The sequence below is a fragment of the Chrysoperla carnea genome, chromosome 4, assembly GCF_905475395.1.
Source record: "Chrysoperla carnea chromosome 4, inChrCarn1.1, whole genome shotgun sequence".
NCBI lineage: Eukaryota > Metazoa > Arthropoda > Insecta > Neuroptera > Chrysopidae > Chrysoperla > Chrysoperla carnea.
In genome coordinates, this window is record NC_058340.1 from 33955959 (window position 1) to 33983952 (window position 27994).

Below are 27994 nucleotides of genomic sequence, written 5' to 3' on the forward strand. Positions count from 1 at the left end.
AAACAGTATGATTTACAATAAAAAAGAAACTTAATCAGCTTTCTTGTCGGATATTCACGAAAACTGTATAGGAGCGAGCATTCATTATACATAAAGTATTTTCTTTTTGTATGTTATTTTCAATTTAAAAAAACTGAATCAAGCTGAAATTATTTTTAACAAAAAGTCTTAGGTATATACTGTAAACAAAGCCAAAATATATCAGGGATATTGGAAAGCAATGATAGGAGCACAACTTAATGGAAAACTTAAAGCGTTCAAGAGTATTTAATGAACAAACTCAAAGCTATTTGCTAAGCTATATGCAGTGTTTGACTATCAGTGGGTAAAATTTTTTGATCATGATTGTATATGTTATATACAATGTTCAAGTGTTTTTAATTTAAACCAAAAAAAAAATCTTTAAAAGAATTCTCATTTTATAATTCTAATTAAAAATTGTATAATGTATACAATCCTGCAACAACAATGACCGATGAGCACTTTTGAAGTAAGATCATCAACTTTCTGATAATTGTATTCTTCCTATAAAACGATTACAAGACACAGATTTTTATTATATTTACTATACTATCGTGTCATGCTAAAAATATGTTCATGGCAATATCAAATCAGTGTAGTATACATCTAAGCTGGTTGGAGTAGTTATTTCCAGCGCTGACATAGTCAAATTATTTCAGTTAATATTCTTCATCGAATCAGTAATAATAATAATCGAGAAGTTTATGTGTTCCTTGTTGACTGTTTGGTTATTTGTCTACAAGTCTATAGTAATTGAAATAAATTAAAATATCTCAATTTATCAGAATCAAATCGATCGTCACCGATAAGCGATTATAAATACTTATAGACACATTTGCATAGTTCATAAGCTTAAAAACCGTGCCCTAAAATTATTGATTTTTAAATTCGGGATGAATACTGAAACTTTCTACCAGAATAATAACAACAACAACAACAACAAAATCAGCGTATTTATAATTTGGTGAAACTTTTTAAAAGAGCTGGAAAAAATGTTTTTAATATAATCAATGTTTTGTGGGAATTCAGTCAACATCATCTACTTTTATGATTATGTACTATTTGCATAAAATGTAAATATAGCGACATTTGTCTAATATTCAGAAACTTATTATGCTAGTATTGTAATTACATATATACAGAGTTTCAAAAAGTATCAAAACTAATAGGGTTTCGCAAATTAGTGACTTCAGAGAATATGATTGAGGAATAGTATATTACGACTCTGGACCAGACAGTTGGATTTCCTGGCGTGTGGGATAAAAACCCGCACGTGGGTTTATTTTATTGATTTTATTTACGATCTTCCCGTATTATATTATTATACTAAGCACGACAATTAAAAAAAGTGTTATTTTCTTTATTTTAATTACAATCATTAAGATTTACTCTGCCTCTTACTTGAATTTCCTACATCATGAAAGATATTCGATATTTTTCGGAGACCCTGTATACATACTAATAGAGTTTATAAAGTACGAAAGTCTCTTCAATTCAGTCAAATGTTTCGAATAAGTTTGGAAATAACTTTATGTTAATCGTTATTTCTGTTGGTAAATTGCTTTATACAATTGTTGTAAGTATCAAAGAAATTAAATGTTTTTTATAGTACCCAGGTTAACCCCAAGCAATGATAACAGCTGTTTTCTTTTATTTCATTTTTTTTCTTCTGCTAGCCTTGGGAATGTTTAGCAACATATTTCAATTCCAAAGAGCAGATGTTATTGTTTTTTGGCAAAACTTGCGCATCTGTATAGCCCCTCCAAATTGACCAAGAATCTGTATGCTCATTGAGAACGTGATAAGAAGGGATCCTTTGAAGATGTTGAAGAGCTCTCCCCTTGTTTCAAGATCGAAATTTTATGGATTTTAGCGATTATTAAGCCTTTTAAATTTCTACAGTCCCACAAAACTTGAAAAACAAAATTGCAATAAAAAGCATCTTATTCTAAGACGAGCCTTATCAGGGGAAAACGGGTCCCTAGCTGTCTTGCTCAAGAAAATTTTTTTTGTCGGTACCTCGTTTAATTCCGAGCGTTTTTGTTTGGGTAGTTCACTATTCGGCAATCCAATCTTCTTTGTTGCCAAATAAATACCTAGAACAAACTTTTATATATCTCTTTCATTACTCAGGCTTAGCATACGAGTTTGCAGATTTTTAGTTTTAAGAGGTATAATATTGGCATATAGTTAGGACGTATGAAGACGTATTGTCACGGATGCATTTAAAATGTTGAAACAAATAATAATTTTACAAGTACAAAATTTGCATGCAAATTTTCAAATAATTTTTCTTTTATGTAAACAGTGTAAGTATAATGGAATCAAAAAGTATAAACAAGTTTAAGTTCAAGTAGTGGAACACATTTTAATGACCATATCGTTTAAAAAACTTAAATTATATTTATTTTCCGGTGGTATGAAAAAGTTTTAAATTACATAGTCAGATGCATTTTTGCTTATGCATGTTTACATTAAATACAAAGAAAATTATTAAATTTTTTATTTTTTTCATTTTATTTACAAGTTTTCAAATTTACATAGGACACTCTCGATGAATTTTTATGAGGTTTAGTATTAAGAATCACAGTATTTTAAGTTTAAACGAGCTATTTATAGGATATTTTTATACTTTGTGTATACGAAATATATAACGAGGTATATTTATTATAGTAACGAAATATATAACGAGGTACACTGACCAGGACTCCACATTCTTGAAACTAATCGAAGCTTGGTTAATTTTGATCACAAATTTAAAAAGTATGACCCAAATTTAGTATAATTACATACTTGGTTAATCAAAATTGGATAAAATTTGGATGTGATAGAGCAAAATTAAATTTTTTGGATTCTGATGACGTCATAAAGTTAAATAATTCAATTTTTTTGTTAACACAGGCAAATTTGATCCGATCTTATTGGAATTTTTTTTGAAACCCATTAATTTTGGGTCATTATTTTCAGATGTAATGTCAATGTTTCGCTAGCTATCACTTATATGCTTAATTCCGGGACCAGGACTCCACATTCTTGCAACCAATTAGAGCTTGGTTAATTTTGAGCACAAATTTAAAAAGTATGACCCAAATTCAGTAGAATTACATACTTGGTTTATCAACGTTGGATAAAATTTGGATGTGATAGAGCAAAATTAAATTTTTGGATTCTGATGACGTCATAAAGTTAAAAAATTCGATATTTTTGATAACACAGGCAATTTTGATCCTATCTTACTGGAATTTTTTTTGAAACCAACTATTTTGGGTCATTCTATTCAGCTCTAATGTAAATTTTGCGCTAGCTATCTAATATGCTTAATTCCGGGACCGAGAAAGATTCTCGAGAAACGAAAAAAAGTTTTAGAAAATACTGAAGCATTTTAATAAAAAATTACTTTTACATTTATAACATTTCCAGAGATTATAAATTAAAATATATCTGGTCCAAATTATATATCACAATTAATTACGATGTCAACACATTCGGAATAAATTGTATCATAATTGAAGGAATATATCTACCCATTGTATATAATCCATGATTTAACTAACAGGTTTAACATTTAAGAAAGATTCATTTGTCACTATATGTAGGAACATATTATAAAGTATATCTATCACATTCAAAATGTGTTCAGCTTTAAACCAATCTGAAATGCATGAAGTAATTCATAAAAAATTTATATGATTTATCACTCATGATCATTTTCATTTGGATGTATTCGTTCATTTTTCATAACATATAACCTACTATGGTATAGCACTATCTTTGGACTTGATTCCCCAGTCGATAACACGCATTGCTCTAAGATTTCTCTACGCCTTGTACATTCATCATAGTATTAAGAACACTCTCCGTTAAATTACCTTTCAAATGAAATCAAAAAAATTAAAATCGGTTGATCCGTTTAGTCGCTACGATGCCATAGCGGTCAAACTTATAACACTTCTATTGCCTACTTTTGAAGTCATTTATTTATCTAAATAATTGGGCCATCCCACCTCCTCTAAAATTTTCAGAATTGATTTAGACTTAGCCCAACTTTATATAAAAAAAAATTATCTTTTATCCAAAATTGCCCTGTACATCCTTAATCTCTATATAATATAAATGTGAAAGTAAGGATGTTTGTTTGTTTGTTACGCTTTCACGCAAAAACTACGGAATGTTTTTGAATGAAACTGTACAACAATATAGCTCATATATCAGAATAAAACATGAGCTATAATTTATAAAGATATATTTAAAAATAAAAATAAATAAATAAGTAATTTAATGTAACATTTCACTTCTCCATCTATGATCATTAATTTGAATCATAAATTACAGATTTGTGTATAATTTTAAAACAGTAAATGTAAAACAATTCATGGCCATCTTTCCTGATATACTCAATGAATTATGACTATTTTACACTTAAAAAATTGAAAACTATGCATTCATATTAGCTGCTTAAAACAATCCCTTCGAGCTCTATGGAAGGGAGATAAGTGAAATCAAGAAAAGCGAAGGCTATAAAGCGATGGTTTTTAGTTTTAATCAGTGAAGCGGACGGGCATCAAACTAATAAAGTATTATTCTTAAATAATAAAATCGCTTAAATCTGGTTTATCAAATAAATTAATTATTTGTAGTGACGGTTACTCAAAGATTTGGGTTCGATTAGAATTAATGATTTTCAGTAGAATGTGAAGGTAAATTGAAGATAAGTTTCCTATAATAGTTTTTTATATTTTTCGTTGTTTACGATACTGTGTATAATGTATTAATAAAGGTAACGGAATCCTTTCATGTGCACAGAAACATTTTCACTTTGCACTTGGCTGATTTTTTAAATAATGGAAATATATTATGATTCGCTTGTTACAACTAGAATAAAATATAATTAAATACATACCATATAGAGAATAGGAATGATAGTTATTAGCTAAAGAATTATGTACATACCTACGTATTAGTTGTTCATCGAAAAACTATTTCACTATATGCATCACATCATCCGTCATACCACACAAACTAAAAGTTTGTTTTAAAATTCTAGACATAAGAATATAATTGAATTCTGCAGCATACCATGCACTCTAAACTATATTCTAATGATTATTATTTTGTGTAAATCTTTATAATCTTTATATCAACCATATGCAATTGTTCTCACAATTTCATTTGTTTCATAAATTATTTTTGCTATCATAGAAAAAAGTTCTATATAAGAGTAAAATCCTATTCTAAAAGCAAAATATATATAGTCCGCGGAACAGCAACCTTTTTTAACCGTCAAAAAGGGAGACAGTTCTCAATTCGACTGTATTTTTTTATGTGAGTGAACCGATTTTGATGATTCTTTTTTTATTTGAAAGCTGGTGCTTCCCGTGTGATCCCATTTCAATTTGGTCCATTTTTGACAATGAAATCCAAGAAAAAAACTTATAAGTCTTTTTGCAATAAGTATCTGCGCGACAAATGGACGAACAATTCAATATCACGTCAACTGATTTCAATAATTCTTTTTTTAGTGGCAAAATAGTTGGTATACTATTCACTTAAAATCACAAACTAAACTAAATCAACTATTCCAAAACAAATAAATATGCACAAAAAAATAAAAAAATAACGATAATATAATGTGGATACAACTTTTGTTATTTTTGGAGGTCGGTGTCAGCCAAGTTAATGTAGCAAACTGTTCTGTCACAGCTGTTTCCTTTGCTGACACCGACTCCAAAAATAACAATAATTATAACTATATTATATTATCGTTATTTCTTTACTTCTTCGATGTATGTTACAAGTGCATTACTTGGCGCTAAATTTTCATGTGGAGGTTGAAAAAAATAACGCCTGAATAGACATAGTGAATATAATATCTTATATTCTCAGGAAACAATATTATACAAATGATATTTCCTTATGTATTACTTTCTTTTCTTTAAAAGGATTAATTCAAAAACTTTTTATGATATATAAACATTGCAATAAATCATTTTTTTGTGACGAAAAAATATTTTTTCTTTGTCGGTTTTCTGTTTTATTTGATTTCAGCATTAGAGTTTTGTTTGATAAATAACAGAACAGAGGATTGGAGAAATAAAATAATACTTTGACTTTAATTTCGGTTAATTTATTTTTTAGTGTTTGTATAATTTTCTGGTTGTATAACAGTATTAGAAATGTCCTATTGCCCATGTGAAAAAACATTCGCTAGGATCGTAAGAGATATAGGTTTCGGGAGTCGATAGTGTATGTATTTTTGTATTCTATGCTAATAAGATTCGCGTAATAAGATTAATATAGAAAAAAAAAACAAGTGAAAACAAACAATTGACCGAGTAAATTGTTGAAATACCATGCATAGACAGTGCGGATTACTCTATCACATTACACACACATACATGTCACACATACATAACTGATATTTCCATATAATACAAACTATACAATTTACGCCCTCACGTGATGTTTACGAAAAAATGTTTCAAACAAAAGTTGATTATTTTTTTATAAGAAATATTTTTTACACGTAAACTTTTGTTTTATCTCTAACGGATTACAAGATGGGTCCATGATGGACCCAAGACCCAATTGACCCAAGTTGCTCATTTACGAACTCGACCTTACTTTTTCGGTCCTGAGTGCAATGTAAAAATTTCAGCTTGATATATTTTTTCGTTTTTTAGTCATCGTGTCCACAGACGGACGGACGGACAGCCGGAAATGAACTAATTAGGTGATTTTATGAACACCTATACCAAAATTTTGTGCGTAGCATCAATATTTTTAAGGTTTACAAACTTGAGACTAAACTTAGTATACCTTGTATATTACATATATGCATGGAATAAAAATAGTAAATTTCATTGCATCAAAATAGTCTTTGAATAGAATAATATTTGATTTTTTAATAATAATTGCTGAAAACAAAAATACCATCTTCGTTTTACTATCAACGGAGCTGTGTTTGGAAAAATAGTTGAGTGTTCCGTTACCCAATTTTAGGTATACATTACAATATGACTTTAATTCATTCTAATAACTTTTTTTTTAAAAGTAGAGTGCTTAAGTACTCCAAAAAGGTTAAAACTTTATCTATTTCCTGATCTTCTTACTCTAGTATATAAAGGCCCGCCAGTTTCAAGGGAACGAAGCTGGGATACAGATACCCAGAGATGATAAAAATTTAAATAAAGCTGGAGAAATTCCAACCCTTGATTCACATCTGGCGGAGATTTCTTTCATAATTTTTACTTATCGATTGTATACTGATTGAACTAACTCCTTTGTAAAATTTGTATGATGTGCGCCAAAGGATATTTTTCTAATTTTTTTATATGCATATTATATTTGACAATATTTTCATAAAAAAGAAAACACAGATAAATTTTTTTGTTCAATCCGATAGAGTCATACAATACTCATGGATAAATAAATTTCTATATAAACACATAAATGTATTTATTTTTTGAATATAATCGGTAAGCAACAATCTACTAACACAATCGGTTACAAAATGTTATTACAATATACCGCTTACGTATCGTAATACGGCTAACTATGTAGCCGAGTCGAATGAAACGTAATGGTATTTTTATTGATTTTACAATTAAATGTAATATGTATGTTTGTGTATTAAAATATAAGTCAAATAAGTTAGCAAAAACGCAAATTACTTTGACCAATGAGTTCCCTTATGAATTGAATGGGATGTCTCGACCAAACTGATTTTTGAGCGAGGGAGGGTCATTCCGAAAATTTTTTCTATTTTACAAAATCCGTTTTTATAGATTTTTAAGAGTAATTAAAACTCAAAAAAGTATACAAATCTAGTTTATTTGATGATTAAATTAGAATCGTTCTGAAAAGCAGTTTTTGGTACGAAAAATTAGGTGTTTTCTCAAAAACTACCCATCTAATCATTAAATGAATGCAATTTTATAGGTTTTGGTAAATATTAGCAAATATTTTCATCACATTCCAAAACAAATTTTATTTTGTGATTTTCTCTTTTTAAAAAGGGTACGTACCCTTTAATAAAACTACCAAAAAATGATAACATGTATTAGTTTTCGATTGAGATAAAGTACTAAAAAACACTTTCGTGAATACTTCTATAAACTTTCAAATTCGGGTCTATTTGAGAAATTTCCAGTCGAAACCTTGTTTTTTCATCGTTTAATCAACCAGATTCATGTCTATGATTTATTTTCAGCATATAGGACCTAAAAATATTCAGTAAAAAGCAGTTCATTTGACAATAAGATGAGTATATTTCGAGATCTCTTGAATGGTTCCGAAATAAATATTATTCATATAATATTTTAGGCGATAACTTTAAAACTGCTTACCTAGTAGTGAAATGATCCGAATATTTGATTTTTTTGGATGAAACAAAATGAGGAATTTAAGAGATTTGGATAAAAACTATTTTCTAGAGTAATTTTGGCCCAAAAGCTCAGAAATCTATTTTTGTGATTTTTGGGAATGAAATCTCAACTAAATATTACTTCGGCATCCTCATAATATTTTTGTATTAAAACTTTATCATTCCGTATCTCAAAAACAAAGAATTTCGTATCTACTCTTTTGAATTAAAAATATGTTTATTTTTGTGACATACACAATCTGTAAAGTTTTTGATCTGTTTTTTTAACGACCCTATGTTTGTATAGTTAACTTGCCGTTGTTAACTTTGTAGAACTTTTAACAATGCCCTTAGTAGGTGTATAAAACAAAACAAAAATTTATTTTTTACTACGTGTTTATCAAAACAAGAGTTAATTTTATTTAGTATTCCACACCTGTTGTGTTGTGTTTTTGTTTTTCAAGTTTATTTCATTTTTCTACTTCATTTACATAGAATTTATACATTAAAATATAAATATAGCTGTAACATTTACATTTTATTTGTAATACCTACTGCTTTATATAATTTGTATTATTTTTTATGTAGGCACTACGGTAACTACACGAAAATAATCTGCTACAACGTTAAAATAATGAATCTACAAAAATTCTGATCCTTTTTTAATATTTTTCTTATTATCTTTGATCCATTTTTAACATTCTCTGTATTAAATTTAATCCAGTTTTGACATTATTTTCTCGTATCAAATTTAACTCCTTAACTCCCGGCAGTAATAACACATACAGCGCTTTTTAATAATGTATTTTCCCATACAATCAAAAAAATAAATAATAGAAAAATCGTCTAATTTATATCCTCTTGGTCGATAAGGTAGAAATTCTATTTAGGATAAACATTTCTGATTTCATCAAGGACTCATAATTAGACATTTGCGTTGCCTTTTTGTAATTAAACACATTATTAGAAAGTTAAAGAATAATAATTTCTCTCTTGTCACTATATCATTTTTCCTTACCTACCTTATTATAAACTTTATGATGAGTTATTTCTTTAAAAAAGCATTAAATTCTCCATTTTTTTTTCTTAAAGTTGACAAAAATAAAGTATTAATTAAAATGGTGAAAAGATATTATAACAAATTTCTTCTTATTATTTTTTTTGTTTTAAAACAAAGTTGAAGTATTCTCTTAAATAATAATCATAATAATAACGAGAGTATCAACTGAAAAATTTAAACAAAGAACTTATATTTCTCTTTCATAAAATTTGAGGGTGAAGTAACAGAGTCTCTTCTTACAAAAATATATACCTGCTTAAATAGACTGATTCATTATTGTACAAGGTATGTGAGACTAATCACATCTAGGATTACTTGACCGATTGTACTCTAATCTCCAACTCTAAATACCTAGGATTACCACCATAGATTGCACCTGATAACGACGTTCCCTTCGACATGTAAGTAATATTTACTAGTAAGTTCTTTTTTATATAACTTAATTTAAAGTCAAAATTTTCCATTTCTAAGCATTAACAGAAACATTTCTAATTTTATTTACCTTCCCCCTCTCCAACGAAGAGGAGGGTGGAGATATTAACGCCCCAATTTCTACTCACAATTTTTTTCAATCTTTTTATCATAACTTGATGCAATTATGCAACGATTGACGCAAATCCGTTATCGCTATCACCTTATATTCACGAACAATCGTCAACTTATCAAGTGAAAACAAACAACTGACTGTTAAACTAGTTAATTGTTGAAACACCATATATAGACAGTGTTGGTTACGAATTCGTTTGTTTTTTTACGTCCTGAGCACGTTATAAAAATTTCAGCTTGATATCTCTTTTCGTTTTTGAGTTACCGTGTTTACAGACGGACAAACTAAAGGGCAACCCAATCATAAGGGCATCCGGAAATGGATTTTATGAACAACTGTACCAAAATTTGGTTCCTAGCATTATTATTATTAAGCGTTACAAACTTTGGACTGCATTTAATATACCTTGATATATAATACATACTAGCGGCCCCGACGGACGTTGTCCCGTAAAAACGTAACTCCAATTCATGAATACCTATACTACGTTTAGCCTGTCCGCTAAACCCCAATTTAACTCCTATTTATTGGAGTGGCCTGACCTTCGACCTTTGGCCTGACGTTTGATAGTAGAGCTCGCTGCGCTCGCATATGGCTCTAATAAATGCCTATTGACAATACCTGAATACTATTAAAAATACATAGTACACATAGTATACATAATGTGATATGATTTATATGCGCTCCCACCATTTAATGAAATTTCATTTTTTGGGTACGGAGCCCTCAAAAACAGTTGTACTGGACCAAATTGTAAATCTAAACCATTCTCGAATCTCCACGAACACACACAAAAAATTTCATCAAAATCGGTCCAGCCGTCTAGGAGGAGTTCAATTACATACACACGCACACAAGAAATATATATATTAAGATATACAGGATATAAAAATGTATACCCGAATATACTGACTTGCATATAAAAGTGAAATTTATACATTGAACTGGCGATGAAACGTAAAGTTTTCTTAAAAATTACAATAAATTTCCTATACTGGGTTATTTCATTCAAGATATATGACTGTGCATACTTGTATAAGTAAAAAATACCCACTATTTCGCAATGATTTGGGGTAGAATCTAATTTAAAACACATTTCCGGGTGTATTTGAATACAAATTTACATGGAAAATATTATTTCAGTGTCTTACCTTCGGATAAGTAAACTTTATCTTTCCTATCTCGTAAATACCAATCTGTGGTGAAACCATGGAATGACTAAATGTAAATTTTAGTCGCGGTACTACAAATTACCCTACACATTATCGCTATTGTTTTATAAAAAAAAAAAGGAACTTCTGCTATAAATTATTGTTGTTGTCAATTTGAATAGAAAAATAACCGAGCTAGGATGTCATTTCACTGTGTGTAGTACGTTAACGCTTCGAAAACGTTAACAATAACCAGAAAAAGAGAAGAGATGCAGAAAGGAAAAGACGTAAAAGGATATGGGAATTTTTTTTTATATATATTTTGTATAGTATAATGCTTTTTTTTTGTGCGACGTATAAATTTTTTTTTTACGGAAGTTACTGCAACAATAACTTTTTATTCAGAGTATTAGTGATTGGGTGTGTACTAAATACAGTATGTGTTAATAATCATTAGCTATTTTATTTACAGTCAAGTCAAAGCGAGAAGATTGTGATAGTTTGGCAACTTTAACAACTGGCATCAATGATTTCAAAAGATTATTTTATCTTAAAGCTTTTTTACGACGTCTTAAGGATAAGTCATCAATGCTTAATAATTTTATTTCAAGTATTTCTCAAACTACAGCCCATAAATAAACTTCATATACATTTTATGGAAATAAAAATTTTACAAAATTGATCAATTTCTGCCTTTGCCACAAATACAACATATTTCTAAGGGTGCAGCAGTTGTCAACTATCGATATGATTTACTACAAAAAAACAACAAATATTAATTGACCATAGTTTATTATTAAATATGTAAATAGTTTGAGCAAAACGTATGGCAACTGCCGAAATTTCGGTGACAGTTAAGCCGTGCATCTTTAACCATCCGTTAACCATTTAGAAGTAGTAACTCGATGTGAATAACACTTTAAGACTGCCGAGCTAACGTACTCTGGCATTGTTCTCAGGTTTCGAAAAATTACAAAACCTATAATTAAATGGCTTGAATTTTTTGCTTAATTAAAAAACTATTGAGAAATGCTAAAACTTATTCATCTTTAATGTTATTTAGATAAATTTTGGTTCAAGACAAGTTTTCTTTCAAAGATTTTTACATAATAATTTCTCTACTTTAGAGAGTAAGGAATTTTTTTTGAGATCAAAAATTATTTTCTGGTCTTTTTTAGCGAATTGCCGCAAGAAATGGAGCAATTGCTTTTGTACTGATGGTAGATTTTCATAAAAATTTCTGCTAATGTTCATCGATCTTACCTACTAGATGTCAAAAATGACCATCGTTTAAATTTATATATATACATATGCGTCTACTCGTTTTTGTGTCTGTAAACTCTCTAGCGGTCGCAATTTAAGTCCCATTTGAATAAAATTTGGTATCTAAGTTTTGGTATTTGAAAGGTCATGTTGATGAGATAAATCGGTCGATAAACAAGTGGTTGGAGGGTCCACAAAGTACAAAATAAAAATATTTTTGAGTTTTTTGATGTTTTAAGCAAAAAAGTTATCCTGTGATTTTTTCTCTAAGCACTAAGTTTTCGATCTGAAAATTCTTGAAAAATAAAAATGCAATATTCAATTTTTTTAATGTAGGTTTTTTTCCAATCTCTGAGATGAATGATGATGAATTTTTTAGTCCCATTTCGTAATTTTTGTTTCAGAATCGATAAAAACCGAATAAAACCTAATGTATGAAGATACATCCTCTACAGTTTTATCACATTATTTAAAGGAAAACCTGATGATAAAAAGGTGTGATTTAGCAAGTTATGATTCTATACTATAGCTAAAGTATAAACAAACACACCTACGATATAATCTACTCCATTGTATATATATTTTGTAAACAAAGATGAAAATTTATTATTACCTATTAAGTATGTATCTAAAATTTTTTTATATAATTTTAATCGGCTTAGATTTGGATTAAAAATGTTTATCACGCTCTGATTATCGAAAATAAATCCATGTTAATAGAAATTTAATTCAGAAGGCATTATCACAAAAAGGAATCACTTGATTATTGATTAAAACTTGTTTTCAAAAAATAACATAACACAATGAATCAATCATTTAAAAACTTTTCAACAAATACTTTTTTTCATGAGAAATTTGTCAAAACAATTGTCCATTAAATTAATTTTTAGATTATAATAGACTCCGGGTTATCCCACTGTACTTATTGCTTATTTTTACTAAGAAAAAAATATTCTCTGTTTTTGAAATCTTCGAAATTTTTTAAATTCCTCAGAAAAAAATTAAACACCAGAAACTATTTAAACGTGCGTCACTGACATTACTTTTAAAGGTAGGTATATAAAGATATTTATAAAATATGGGAAAAATACGTTTGCATCGGTTAACAACATTGAATTTTAACCAAGAAATGGTTAAAGATTCCTGCACGTTGGGGTTTGTATTGAAAATTTGATATGAATACATGCCAATATTTTCTGTTGTATTTCAACAAATCTTATCAGTTCTTTCAACAAGTCTTTCAGTTAATTACAAATAAAATGAAAGTAGGTGGTACTGGAGCAGTACATGAATAATAACTTGAACTAGTGTACAACGGTCTACATCAGTTATCTAAGTGGAAATTTCTTACCAAAATCGTAAGAAATATCTGAAAACAAAACCATCAAAAAATATTCCAACGCAATTTGAAACCAAATCTAATTGCTTTTGCGAGAAATTCCCTGCTGAGTTTTTTCAAAACGACAACTCAAATATGACGTCGACAAAACGACAACTGAACACCAACTGAAAAAAGTCGTAACGGAAAGTTTGGTAGACTCGTTTGAAGGAAGTGACTTACAAAGTTTCAAGTATGTATTCATCATTTTAAAAAAAACCTTGATGTCCAACGGTCTAGTAGTTTTCAACATACGAAGGTAGATAACTTAGGGTGAATGGAAGATATTCTTAAAAAAATGAATACCCGAACTCATAAATACGTCATATTGTTTGGCGGAAACTTGTACATGTCTTTTTGAATGAATTTTACCAGTCACATTATCAGTATTTATTTAGAAGAAGAATCTTTAAATAATTCTGCCAACCAAAACAAAAAATGTATCAAAACTAATTTTATAAAAGCAGGTCAAGTTTAAAAGCTTAATCGGTGGGTGTTGCATGATAAATAATCGAAGCACGTTCGAGTGCTTCTAGCCACACTTATTATCATCTTTTTAAAAATGCCAATTGGCTTCCGCTTGTACTTGGCATACATAATACTATGCTATCTCATTCGAGAGCTATATACGTTGTTACATGTGCATTCCAAGATATAAACATTTGACCTAAATAATAAAGTGTTGTAATGAATTTTATGACCTAAATTTTCACTTTTGATAATTTTTTTATCGTTAAAATTGTACAAATATTTAGATGAGTTTTAAAGGAATCAACTTCCTTGGGAATATTGATAAACATGTGTACCGGGTGATTCATTCAGAGGTTCTTTTTTGTTAATTGAATTTTTGACAAATGAAGTGTAAGTACTGTTAATCTTTCCTTGTGTTTTTGTTCAGTACAGGTATACATTTCTTTGAGCTCTTGATAAGCTTGAGAAAAAAATCCACTATTCTCGACAAAAATTTTAGTGATGAGGCACATTTCTGGCTTAACGGATATGTCAACCAACAAAATTGACGTATTTGATTAGAAGAGCAACCTTTGGTGTGGCTTATAGGCCAGTGGGATCATCGGTACATATTTCTTCGAAATTGGGGCAGTCCAAAACGTAACTGTCAATTGGTAACCGTTATCGAGTCATAAAAACGAACTATTTGTTTCCTGAAATTGAAACAGACAACATTTGAAAGAAATCTTTAAAAGATAAATTTAAAAAAATACTTTTGATAAGAAATTATGATAATCAATGATGATAAAGATAACCCATTAAATTGGTTTATTTTAATTTTTTTAATTTTGAAAAAAGTATCTTCAAATGAATTACCCATTATATTGAAATTTTCTAATAAAACATAGAAACTTAGAACCCAGGGTTTTTAGTTAGAATCAAACAAGTTTTGTAGGAAAATTTCAAATCAAATCAAATTGGTTTATGGTGACTTTGAAAATGATTGGATTTCCAAAATTATATCAGCAATTACTTAGGGAAGGGCAATTTTATTATTGCTTTCGTTCTTTCGAATGTGTCTAGTGAGATAATGAGTGATAAAAGTCTAGTGAGTGATAAAAGTTTTATTCTATAATTGATTACTTTCGTAACATTCTTAGAGAATTTAATCGAATGAATAAGAAAATTTAGAAAGTATCTTAAGCTTTTTTCCACAAGTCCCCCGCTGTGTTACTTTAGAGCTGAAAAAAGACGTTATACATTGAATATATTAAAAATGCATACAATGAATTGGAAAGGGAATTATCTACTATAAATTTATAATCTTATGATAAGAAAACATAAGAAAAGAGATTATAAGAAATAAAAGTCAATTCTTTGGTAGGGGTGAGGTTATTTGTTGTTATAAGTTATTTTGATATTTTCGATTTTCTGAGAGGACTAAAAAACTACTTTAAAAGATGTATACGTCCCTAGCGATTATAAAAGGTAAACATGGTAGGTATATTGTTAAATAACGAAAATATGTCTGATTAAATGCTAGCGTTTTCATAACTTTATTCTTCTATCACGTGAAAATGGAAATTTCCGTTCAAAAGAAGAATTATATGGCTGATAGTGTTTATTAAAATTTATTCCTGACATCCATGGCAAAAGAACAAAAATTATTTTAGGTACAATTTAAAAAGTGTATTAACTGGAACCTCTTTTGTTATTATGGTGGGTCCACACGATACAGACTATTGTTTGCATGGATATCTGTACAGAATGAAAGTCTGAGTAAAAATGTTCCCTTAAATATGATGACGAAATGTATGTGCAGACTTATCATTAGTACTTCCAACTTCCGTGCTCTGACTTTTTTAACTCAGACTTTACCATCATACCGACTTTTGTTTGCACTGATTTATTGCGCAGACAAAATGCTATAGAAGTGTGTGCAGTTGGTATCGTGTGGACCTACCATTAAAGGTGTGCAGCCTCACAATCAATGTTCAATTAGTTAGTATATGTATATTTCGATGGCTCCATTTTCAGATATCACACGCTAACATGTGAATTAACGTCACATCCAAAAATGTCTTTTTCTAAATACACACAAAAAGTAGATTAAACTTAATGATTTAGAAATAGTTTAAGGTAGCCTGGCTAACATTCTTATTGATGATTGGGGAAAAAGACTTCTCAAGAAGATAAAACATAAATAATACAATTTATGTCATTTATTCAGTGTTATATTTTATCATTTATCTTATCAAAGGTTTCTTTGAAGAATTATGAAATATTTATTTCGAATAACTTAATTTTTATCTAAAAGTAATCCGAACAACCTTAATAACAACAAAAATACCTAAAAAAAAAACTTATTGATTTACAATATTTACATATTTTAAGAATTCAAATTATTTCGTATTCAATTCAAAATTCAAACATTGCTTGCTTAACGATTTATCACATTTTTCTCACCAACTGTTTCATTTTCTCATCTCTTGTAAACCCTTCATACCTCCTCCTCTTAAATAAAAATCAAGATTTAGAATACAAACATTTTTAATTATAAAAAAAAAATTGAATTCCAGGAATTGAGAGTTATTTCTACTACTCAAATAAAAAGGCATTTTCCGCTTAAAGAAGTAATTAATTAAATTTGCTGGTACATTAATGTTGAAATGTACAGAATGTTTCAATCTCGTCGGATTGCTTTCTTCTATTGTCTTTAAAGAAGAAAAGTGAGATATAATTGTTCCTTCGGTCTTGAATAAATGATGAATTAAGAAGTAGTTCCGCTCTTACTATAAGAATATGAAGAGTTAGAGTAAGAGCCTTCACCATGTGTGATTCCCAAAATGATTCTGAGCCGCCTAAGAAGATCCTGATTTCCTTTTCGTTAATCTGATTTTTAGCGAATTGCCGAAGAAAATGGAGAAATTTGGAAAATTTCTTCAAATGTTCATCGATCCTACCTACTAGATGCCAAAAATGACCATCGTTAAAATTTATAAATATATGTATATACATATGTATCTATACGTTTACGTGTCTGCAAACTCTCTAGCGGTCGCAATTGAAGTCCAATTTAAATAAAATTTTGTATCAAGAGGGGTCTTGGTATTTAAAAGGTCAAGTTTGTTAATAAGAAAAATCGACCGAATATGTATGAATATTTTCAGGACTATGAGAGTTATAATTGTTTTGGAATTAACGCTTTGAAAATATTTTTACATTATAATTTCTATATAAATATTTTTGAATTTTTTTTTAATACAATGAAAATTGGTGAAAAAAATTTTAGATTAAACTTCCAAAGCTATGAAATTCACTCGATCGAAATTCGTAAAAAGGAACAAAGAATAAACACCGACGTTTAAAAATTACCTTTTAAAAATGTGCTTATTAATTTTTAAGTGATGAGAAATAATTGAAAGGATAATTGCCTTGTCTAAATTGAAGGATATTGCCTTGTCTATGATCATCCAGCTTAAAATCTAAAAGACAAATATAAGTATATGCCCTAGTACTTACCGGTGGATTTGTTAACAATTGAATTGCAATACTCAAACATTTCAAATTCAACGTCGGATTAAAATTATCACCTTGTTCAGCACCAGTATTCTCCACAAAAATTGCAGTAGTAGCGGGTGAATTTGAGTGACAATGTAACGAAGATTGACGTGATTGTATTTTTTTATTTAAATCATCTTCCTCCGAAAATGTTAATGGACTACCACCGCCAGAAGAGCTACCACCACATGTGGCCGCATCAGTTGAACCACGTTTTGATGTATTCGATGACCGTTGCCCGTTTGTTGATAACAAAAAGTTACTACTAAATGGACAAGCCATTTTTCGCGTGTTTTTTCTTTAAATAAAGGTTACGTTTATAGTTTGTGTTTTATATAAATTTTCACTTGAGAGTCATTATTGTGTATTTTTGGATGCACTTTTATTTTAGCGATTTCAATTCGACAGCTAAATAAATTAATTAAATTTTTAGAAAATAAATTATTTTTAATGTAATCTTTGCAAGTAATATGTTCTACATGAATTAAAATGGGATAACACATAAGTATATATGCTGGAATACAAAACCAATCCCTCAGGGAGCTTGAATAAAACTTTTATTTATATTTTGTATAAATTTATGAAATAATCTTTCTAATTCCCACCCTTAATTTTATTATCCTTTTGATATTAAATTGAAATAATAAAAGTGATTTTATCATTGTTTTATTTCATTTGCTTGCCAAGCTTAACTCCAAATATTATATTTATAACATTATTAAGTTTATTATCAAATTCACTATCGAAAAATTGAACGTCAGATGTTCCTATCTTAAATTACAACGTTTCGTTTTTAGTTAAGAATTTCTCAGACTGTGTTATATAAATACTGACTGTTATTAAGCTAGAGACTTAAGGTATTAGTAAAAATTTATAAAATCTAACTGTTTATTTGACTTAAAAATACTTAATTGGGAATAGTTCGGTTATTGAAAAAGCAGCAGCTTAGAATTCAGAGAAAAAATTAATTTAAATTTAAATCCGGAGCAAATACATTATTGTTATACTACATATAATCTTTTCAAGTTATTTTAAAAAGTTATAAAAACAAAAAAACCTTATCTACTTATTTTTTAATTAAATTAATGAAAGAAAATGAATTTATAAAATAAAGCAACACCTATTTTAATATAAAAAAAATACAAAAGAAACACTTCAAAAAATAATAAAACTCATTAAATAAAAATACAAAATTAATTTACCAGATATTACCAAATAATTAAATCACCCAAATTTAATTCACATAGTTTATTTATTTTTTAATAGTCCACATTAAAAGTCACGATTTGTTAATTTCGCGCCGATTTAATTTACGAAATTTTTTTTTAGCACATCATTAATAACACTTTTATCAATTATTTTCATTGAGAGCTTTGATTGATAATTAATTGTGCGTTTAAAGTTTTGATATATGACAAGAGTATAGTGTGACTAGCTTTATTAAATAAATACGTTTTTCAAGGGTTCGTTATTTTAGAAAATCTCCGACGTTGTAAACATTGTTACATTAACTTATACACTGAATGTTTCGATCATTGTATACATATATATTTCGTATATGTAGAAGGCGTTACTCGTTGCCTGCTTTAACGATAGATTTGGCCGTTCGTTCGGGTATAGAAAGACTTATTTATATAAAATACATGCGCGCTTCAAGTACAGTAAAATTGTTATATTTTGTGAGCTTTATATACTAGTACGCATCCATTCTATAGTACATATCATATATGAAGGGCACAGAATAAAAACGAGCTATGAAATCTTTTTTTATTTTTATACCATGTACATATATGTGTAATATATACCAAGGTATACTATGTTTAGTCCCAAGTATGTAACGCTTAAAAATATGCTACGGACAAAATTTTTGTACAGGTGTCCATAAAATCACCTAACTAGTCCATTTTCGGTAGTCTGTCCGCCTAACCGTCTGTTCGTCTGTCCGTCTGACAACACGATAACTGAAAAACGAAAAGAGATATCAAGCTGAAATTTACAGCGTGCTATGGACGTAAAAAGTAAGGTTGAGTTCGTAAATGAGCAACATAGGTCAAGATCTTGGATCCGTAGGAACCATCTTGTAAACCGTTAGAGATAGAACGAAAGTTTAAATATAAAAAATCCTTTTGTTTGAAACTGTTTTTCGTAAACATCACTGTTTACCCGTGAGGGCGTAAATTAAGCGCAAATTTTATAGTATGTATTATATAGGATTATCAGTTATGTATGTGTGACATGTATGTATGTGTAATGTAACAGTGTAATCAACACTCTCTATACAGGATATGTCCACAATTAACTCAGTCAATTGTTTGTTTTCACTTGTTTTAAAAAAAAAAATCTTATTCATTTAAGTATGTTAGATGGATTGATTAAACCATGGACAATGCGTCTTACTTGTCATCTGATTAAGAGTTTGAATTCTCCGTGGCTATAATGACTGTCATTTCAAAACGTATTTTCTCATATCATATCACACCTTTGTACAACAAACCGATATGGACTGTTTAAAAAAACTCGAAAAAGTGACATCGTTTATTTTTCGTCAGTACCCTTCATAGCTATACAGTAATGTTTACGATTTTAACATTTTGTTCACATCCGTTTATTCTTCAGGTCGGCTGTTCAAGTCTGTATTTAATAATCATAATAATAATAGTCATAACTATTTGTCTGTCTGTATAATTTATGGTCGAGTTTTCTCGTTTTTTTTTATTATTATTTGTGTTACGTTTAAATTTTTACGTTGAACAAATTTTATTTTATTTCGGAAAAAGGTAAATTGTTATATTTTATTTAATTAGACTGAAAATATTTTGGAAAAATCATTCTAAACAGATGTATGGGATCTAAAGCTAAAACGTCATATTTATAATTACCATAGAAGTGTCAATGAGTAATTCATTCGTGATTTCTCTCTTCATGACTATAGCGCCACCCGACTTTGACATATATTTCAAAGTTTGTTTTTTTGAATAAAGGTCAAATGAGAGCAATGTAGATAGATGAAAAGAAGTAAACAATCTTAAATTTATCTTTTAGCTCCTTGTTTAGTATTATATTTATAGTTGTGATATTTTGTAATATTTTTTTTTTTTAGTATTTCTTCATGACTGAATCCAATTAGCCTGCAAAGTTCTAGTTGCAGTTCTGGAAGTTTTTCAATCTAAAACTATAGTATGCGAATCTGAAAGTATTACAGGGGAGAAATAATCGATATTCTTACGGGACGATTAGCAACTATAACGCAAATTCATCTTCTATTAGTACTCTAAAAATATATTATAATTGATCCAAAAAAAAACTGGGCAACCAAAACATAATAATACTAAGGCGGATATCATATTGTAATAACAATTTTTCCTCTGTCAATTATTCCACCCGTTCGAAGATTCGAAAATCTTTGTAATGATAAGCCATAGACAACTAATTATAATATAAATAAAGTAAAGTATAATAAAGTATAATATAAATATTTATTATCTATGGTGATAGCCTTATTTTTTATTATCCGGCCAAACAAGATAACTTTCTATTATAAAATTAAAAATTATTAATTATAATTACATTGATATTATTACAAATATGACAGTCATATCGAAAAAACCCCGTTTCGCAAAAGAGCAACATAAAATTAATTATAAATTTTAATTTCGAAAAGTATTTCAAAAAGGGGTGTTTGTATTTAATCTTACAAAACTTCTATGTTCGTTAATAAATTTTTTAATACTAATTTAAACAGTCAAATCAATACAAAGGAATGTTTTTCCATCGTCACAAGTTGATACACAAGAATTTTCATAAGAACACGTTTCATGATTAAATAAAGATACATAAAAAAGTAAGTATAAAATATATATTGCCTTTAGGGCATTTACTAACATCTTATGATGTTATACGCAGTGAGTAGGAAAAAATTGACCATAATCTAACAAAGTTTTTTTCAAATACTGCTTAAATTTTGGATCACTTAATACGTTTTTAAAAACAAGGAAACTATGATATGCCCCATATCATATAAGTTCCTTTTTAATATACCAATAAAAACGTGTCAAAAGTTCGAAACCGTATCTGAATTTAAAAAAATTATGACTGAAAAAAATGACGAAGACCAAAGTTGTAGGCTTTCGTTCATGCAACCTCATTGTAGCTTTGGATTTGACCTTAATATTGACCGTGAATTAACATTTATTACGACTTCTACCCATAAACCACCATGTAAAAAAGTCTATTTAAAAAAAATTGATTTCTCGTAAACCGTACAGAGAATCGACTTAAAATTTGTAAAGAAGACATAATTAATACTAAATATTAATGGACACACAAAATTTCAGATTTTTGGTAACACTATCGTTTTGGTATCGAAAAAACTTTTGAATATTCATCCCCAGATTTGCCAATTTGTGCTATTGGTAATTTTGGAATAGCACTATAAAAAAAATTGTTATTCAAAGAAAATTTAAAAACAATGTAGTCAATATATCAATAGCGTTTATTTCATGTACATAGGTATAAATTACACAATTTTGTTTAAACTGCATGCCGTTTACATACCCTTTCCAGCTTTCTGTTAGGGATATCTTTACATAAATTATATTATAGTACAAAAACGGTCAGTAGATTGCGTATTTTTAAGGTACACAGTAAGATTCACATACGGATGGTTAACTCCAAAAACCTACTTTTTGGAATTCCACATATTATCCTTTTTGCAATGTGCTCATCTATATATTCATCATGTTTCGATTTACTGTCTGGTAAGCGAATATAAGAAATGGATTTATAAATTTATAAAATCTTGTAATATACGCTGTTTTGAGGTAGTGTGTATTTTTCAGTATTAAATTTTTTTCTGGGCGTACACAATAAGTTCGTCATATGGTTTGGTAACATTCACATTATTTGGTACGACTACTCCATGTTTTTTGCATTCTTCTAAAAACTGATCAATATATTCATTTCGATTCGATTCTGGTATACGATTCAGGAATGGATTTACCGTTTTTATGAAATCTTGAAAATAAATTGTCTTTGTTAGTATATTTTTTACATTTAGATATATTGTTTTCATTTGCGAAGTTAGAGCTTTAACCAGTTTTTGCACGCTAAATTGTTTGAACACTAAACAATGTTTTTAAAATAGGAAAGTTATGCTAATAATGAAGAATTTTTTCGAACTTGTAAAAGCATTCGCTTCGGCACAAAAGCAACTAAAACAAGTTACATTGATTGATCTAACTTTCCAGTTAGCAGTCAAAAATTCAAATAAGTACAATCATAAATTTGTAATAAGCCAACAAAATTTGTCTCCAAATTAAGCAACATTTTTATAGGCCTTTTGAACGACGCGTGCTCTATCTACAGCCCTATTCATCGGGCCCAGATGGCAACTGCTTTTCTGCCACTCCGCGAGGTGGCATTATTTTTGAACGACGCATGCTCCTTCTAGTGCCCACTGGGCCCCCGAAATAGAGCAATAGATGGAGCACGCGTCGTTCAAAAGGCAAATATTTGAATATTAGACTGCTAACTGGAAACTTAGATCAATTAGAGTAACTTTTTTAGCTGCTTTAGTGCATTCTTACATTGCAATGTAAAAATATCATATGGATATCATGTTAGACTATCAGCCACTTTTGGCAAAAGAATACCTACAAATTACGTAAATTTAGGTACTTACTTATCCAAGATTCTAAATCTTTGTAAACAAATTGACGCTTTTCGCATTTACATATGACAACTTCAAATCCTATACTTTCTAATAATTTTGTTAAGTCCTCTTCGGTATTCAAATTATTATGATACGGGCATATATATTTGGTGTAATCCAGCATATATGATTTCCATTTATCTAGTTTCGAAAGAGTTTCATAAATTGAAAATACTGGACTACTAGCTACGTACGAAACAAGCATATCTCCATTTGACTTCAATAAATCATAAATATTTTGAAAAGCTTGCCTAGAAAGAATTATCACAAAAAAAAATTATATATTTTCCTATAAATGAATACTTGCTAATTCATCAATGGTGTATTTCAAATAGCTTTCACATTATACGTCAGAAGTGTGAGGAAAAAATTTGGTTGGTATTTTCATATTCAGCGGGGTAAATTTCGTAGAAAATATCTACTGTAAAATAAATAGTACTGTGGTGCACAAATATACCTACGTTTTGTCTGATGTAGACATATAAATTTTGACATTTTTGTATACCCAACGAAATACTGATTGAAGATTTGTTATCTACCATCAAGCACTTGAAAAGACAATTTGCCACCAAAAAACGTTAAATAAAAGATTTAAATTATATTTTATAAATAAAAATTTACCTTTGATCGTGAACCCAATGTAAGCAATTCAATGAGAATACATGATCAAATTTACCAATAAATTGTTCCGATAATGTTTTTGAACTAATATCCAAATATTCAAATTTCAATTTCCGATGCTGATAATATTCATTAGCATACATTATCATTTGTTCTGATATATCTGTACCAATTATTTTCTCAGCATTATTTGGCATATTATTTAATAAAAACTCGTATGTTACTCCTCCATCGCCACAACCAATATCTAATGAAATATCGCCACCATTTGGCAACCATTTGATATTGTTAAAATAATTATCTATCAGTAATTTTGCATCATATTTTTGCATTGCATTTGCAGTAGAATATAAATTTGGATTGTTCATTATGTATTGTTTATAGTAGCTAGACAACATTAAACTGAATTGTTTATTTAAAATATAAATAATTTATATATAGAAAACTATTTAATGAGGTCTTTACACATAGATAACAAATATTTATATACTACTAGAGTGATACCAACCCGCTTCGCTGGGCTTAAAAGTAAAGATTGATAAAGATTGCTCTCGCTTATCCCCTTTCTTTAACACTCGAAATAATGGCAAGGATTGTTTTACACAGGTAAAATATATGTATGGTTTTCTATTTTTTTAAATGTATAAGAGTCATAATTATTCATTGAGTATATCAGAAAAGATGGCTGTGAAATATTTTATATTGACTATTTTTACGGAAATATGTAATTTATGGTAATGTCAAATGACTACTTTTACAGAACTCTGTAATTTATGGTAATTTCAAATTAAATTAATTTTTATAAATTATGTCTCAGGTGTTATTCTGAAGTATGAGCTATATTGCTGCACAGTTTCATTAAAAACCATTTGCTAGTTTTAGCGTGAAAGCGTAACAAAGAAACAAACAAACATGCTTACTTTCGCATTTATAATATATAGACCATTGTGTCATAGTCTTCAGCTCCTTCGCTATTAATTATCCCAATTCTGTAACACTCGAAATAGGGATAGGGATTATTTTACAGAGATAAAATATAAGCACAGTTTTCAATTTTTTTTTTTAAATGTAAAGTCGTCATAATTAGGTTATTGTATCAGAACAGATGGCCATGAAATGTATTTTTACCATTTTTACATTTTTACGGTTACCATTAAAAAAAAAAAGATACACAGATGGGGTAGTAATATCAGGCTAAATTAAATTAAATTAAATTAAATTAGTCTGATGTATGAACTATATTATTGTAGAGTTTCAATCAAATCCATGTAGTAGTTTTTGAGTGAAAGCATCACAAACAAGAAAACAAGCAAACAACCTTACTTTCACATTTACAATATATAGGCATAATATAAATATTTTTTATGTATGTGTTTAAAATTTATAAAATTTGCAGTTTACCTTGATCTCATAGCTCTTTGGTAAAAATTTGATACTCACTTCACTGGGTAAACAATTTTGTGGCAATAATTACATTATTTTTATACATGTAGGCTAATAAATTCCATGAGAATTTAGCCAATTTAATGTACAGTATTTAGTATTCTACAGAGAGTAAAGAGTTGTCTAAATCATCCTATATGATATATTGAAATATTATTATAATTAAAAATAAATTAGTTTTTTTTTTTAAGTATATAATAATTTCATTCAGAGTATGTTAATTTTTATGTTTATAATAAATTCATGTCAGTAATCTGTGAATGAACGATGTAAATATTCAATTCATTCAATTTAATTCATAATTATGAATCAACAAATCTTATGGTACTAGAGCCGAAAGTAAAGCTGAAAAAGCCCCAGAGCAAAAACCAATTTTGAAGCCCATCCAAAATTTTACATCTTATACTAACTTGTAGAAATAGTTATGATACTCATAAAAAGTGGTTATTATTTTTCGTGCGTATTTTGTTTGTATGTATGTATGTATGTATGTATGCAGGAATGTATATTTGTTAATATAATATAATTATTATATAATTTCTTTATTATCTCGTATCTTTGTGTCGTTAAAATCATCCAAACTTTTATCTAGGATGTAGTTTTAACCAATTACACGGATTCTATGATTCGTTATCAGCGAACAAAAATATACTTTAGAGGACAGTTTGCACAATAAATGCTTAGTATACCTTTTTGTGCCAAAAAATGGAAATTTTTCAAAGAAATTGCATGATTTTTGGCAAAATCTAACGTTTGATTCGTAATCAGCGGAAAAAAGTATTCCTTAGGGCACAGTTTGAACGGTAAATACATAGATTACTCATTTTGTGCCAAAAAAAGTAAATTCTTGACCAAAAATGGCACGATTTTCGAGAAACGTGACAGAATTCGTATAATTTGACCTCGGATTCATAATCAGCAACCTACAATACCTCCTAGAGCACAGTTTGTATGATAAATACTTAATTTGCAGTTTTTCTGCCAAAAAAATGAAATTCTTGGCCAGACAGGTACGGTTTTCGGAGTATTTGACAGAATCCGATAATCCAATATCAAATCTAACAGTTTGGATGATAAATGGTAGTTTCTCATTTTTGTGTAAAAAAGTGCGCGTTGCTAGATGACAATTTTAATCCAAAATAAGCATATACCTAAAAAAATTTGGGCTACCCGAAGCCCCAGGAGAGTTATGCCAGTAATGAACATTTTTTTCGAGTTTGTAAAAGCATTCATTCGTCTTTGCCCAAAATGAACTGGAACACTCAATGTAGAGAGCTTTAGTTTGTTGAATTTCATTATAATTGACTTTGCTTTTCCACTACAAATTTATTTACATGACATAACATGTTTTGGCTTGTATGGCCATCATTACTTTAGACACAAGGTCAACCCAATTACAGTTTTTATTAACCGTCTGATGTTAATTGCATTTAGTTTTTATTTTTAATTTACCAACATCAACTGATTTTTATTTGTCTTTTGAAAGAATTTGTTAACAATATTTTCAAAATACTGTACGTAAACGAAAATTTTTTTGCATAATTATTTTTTACATACAAATTTTGTCTGAAATAAAACTGATCAATCACAGATTACTCTTTATTACAAAATCATACAAAATTTTTCTCCCCTGTGTATACAGTTCACTCTCTTAATATAAAATAAATTCATCAATAGAGAATGATTCTTTAAAAACATGTTTTTTTTTTTTAATTTAGTTATTTTTTTTATAACTAAAAATACGCCTTAAAAAATTAAAAATAGCACACATTTACAAAGCACTCAATTATTCGATGAGTACTTTTATTTTTCTTCCAGTTAAGCTCTAAAAATATACGATAAACGATAAACATACCCACGATGTTTTACATAACGTAGCGAAGAACATAATATACAAGAAGAAAAATACTTGGTCCCTTGTTTACCTCCTTTGTGTCTTTTATTTTTTATCATTAAAATTTAAACTTCATATTATCTTGTATCGTTACGAAAAAAGGAAACTTGTTTATATATCAGAAATTTCATTAAAATATAAAAAGATAAAGGTCATATCACACACATTTTGTATAGAGAGTTATCATACTTCTATTCAGTTATGAAGCTCCCCAACAGAATTATCGCTAGAAGTAAATAAACCCGTGTGCATCTATTTTGTAGATTTAAAAAAACCATTTGATAATTTACCTCATGACAAAATTGTTCAAACTTCTTAGTGAACTTGATATTGATGGGAAAGATTTAAGATTTATTAACTCTCTTTACTAGAACCAGAATTTGGCAATTAAATTGAACAGCTGCAAATAAAACTATGTACCTATAAACAAAGGAGTTAGACAAGAATGCATACTATCACCTGAATTATTTAATTTTTACTGCGAATTCAGAATATTCAGAAAATTTAAAAATGTTACTGGAATAATAGTTGGA

General features: G+C 28.6%; 2 protein-coding genes across 2 annotated transcripts in view; both read right to left on the reverse strand.

The window, feature by feature from the left end:
- LOC123298691 (head-specific guanylate cyclase) overlaps positions 1-18092 on the reverse strand; it is a 262949-nt gene extending 244857 nt beyond the window's left edge. Inside the window, exon 1 of the mRNA XM_044880783.1 lies at positions 17755-18092. Within this exon, the coding sequence (XP_044736718.1) occupies positions 17755-18075 (321 nt within the window). The 5' untranslated portion in view covers positions 18076-18092. The remainder of the gene's footprint in view (positions 1-17754) is intronic.
- Positions 18093-22267: 4175 nt separating this feature from the next.
- On the reverse strand, positions 22268-24506 carry LOC123298311 (juvenile hormone acid O-methyltransferase-like). The gene is made up of 3 exons (XM_044880279.1): positions 24125-24506; positions 23474-23754; positions 22268-22806 (listed from the first exon to the last, which is right to left on the reverse strand). The coding sequence occupies exons 1-3, from the start codon at positions 24490-24492 to the stop codon at positions 22634-22636; spliced, it is 822 nt and encodes a 273-aa protein (XP_044736214.1). The 5' UTR covers positions 24493-24506; the 3' UTR covers positions 22268-22633.
- Between the last annotated feature and the right edge of the window lie 3488 nt (positions 24507-27994).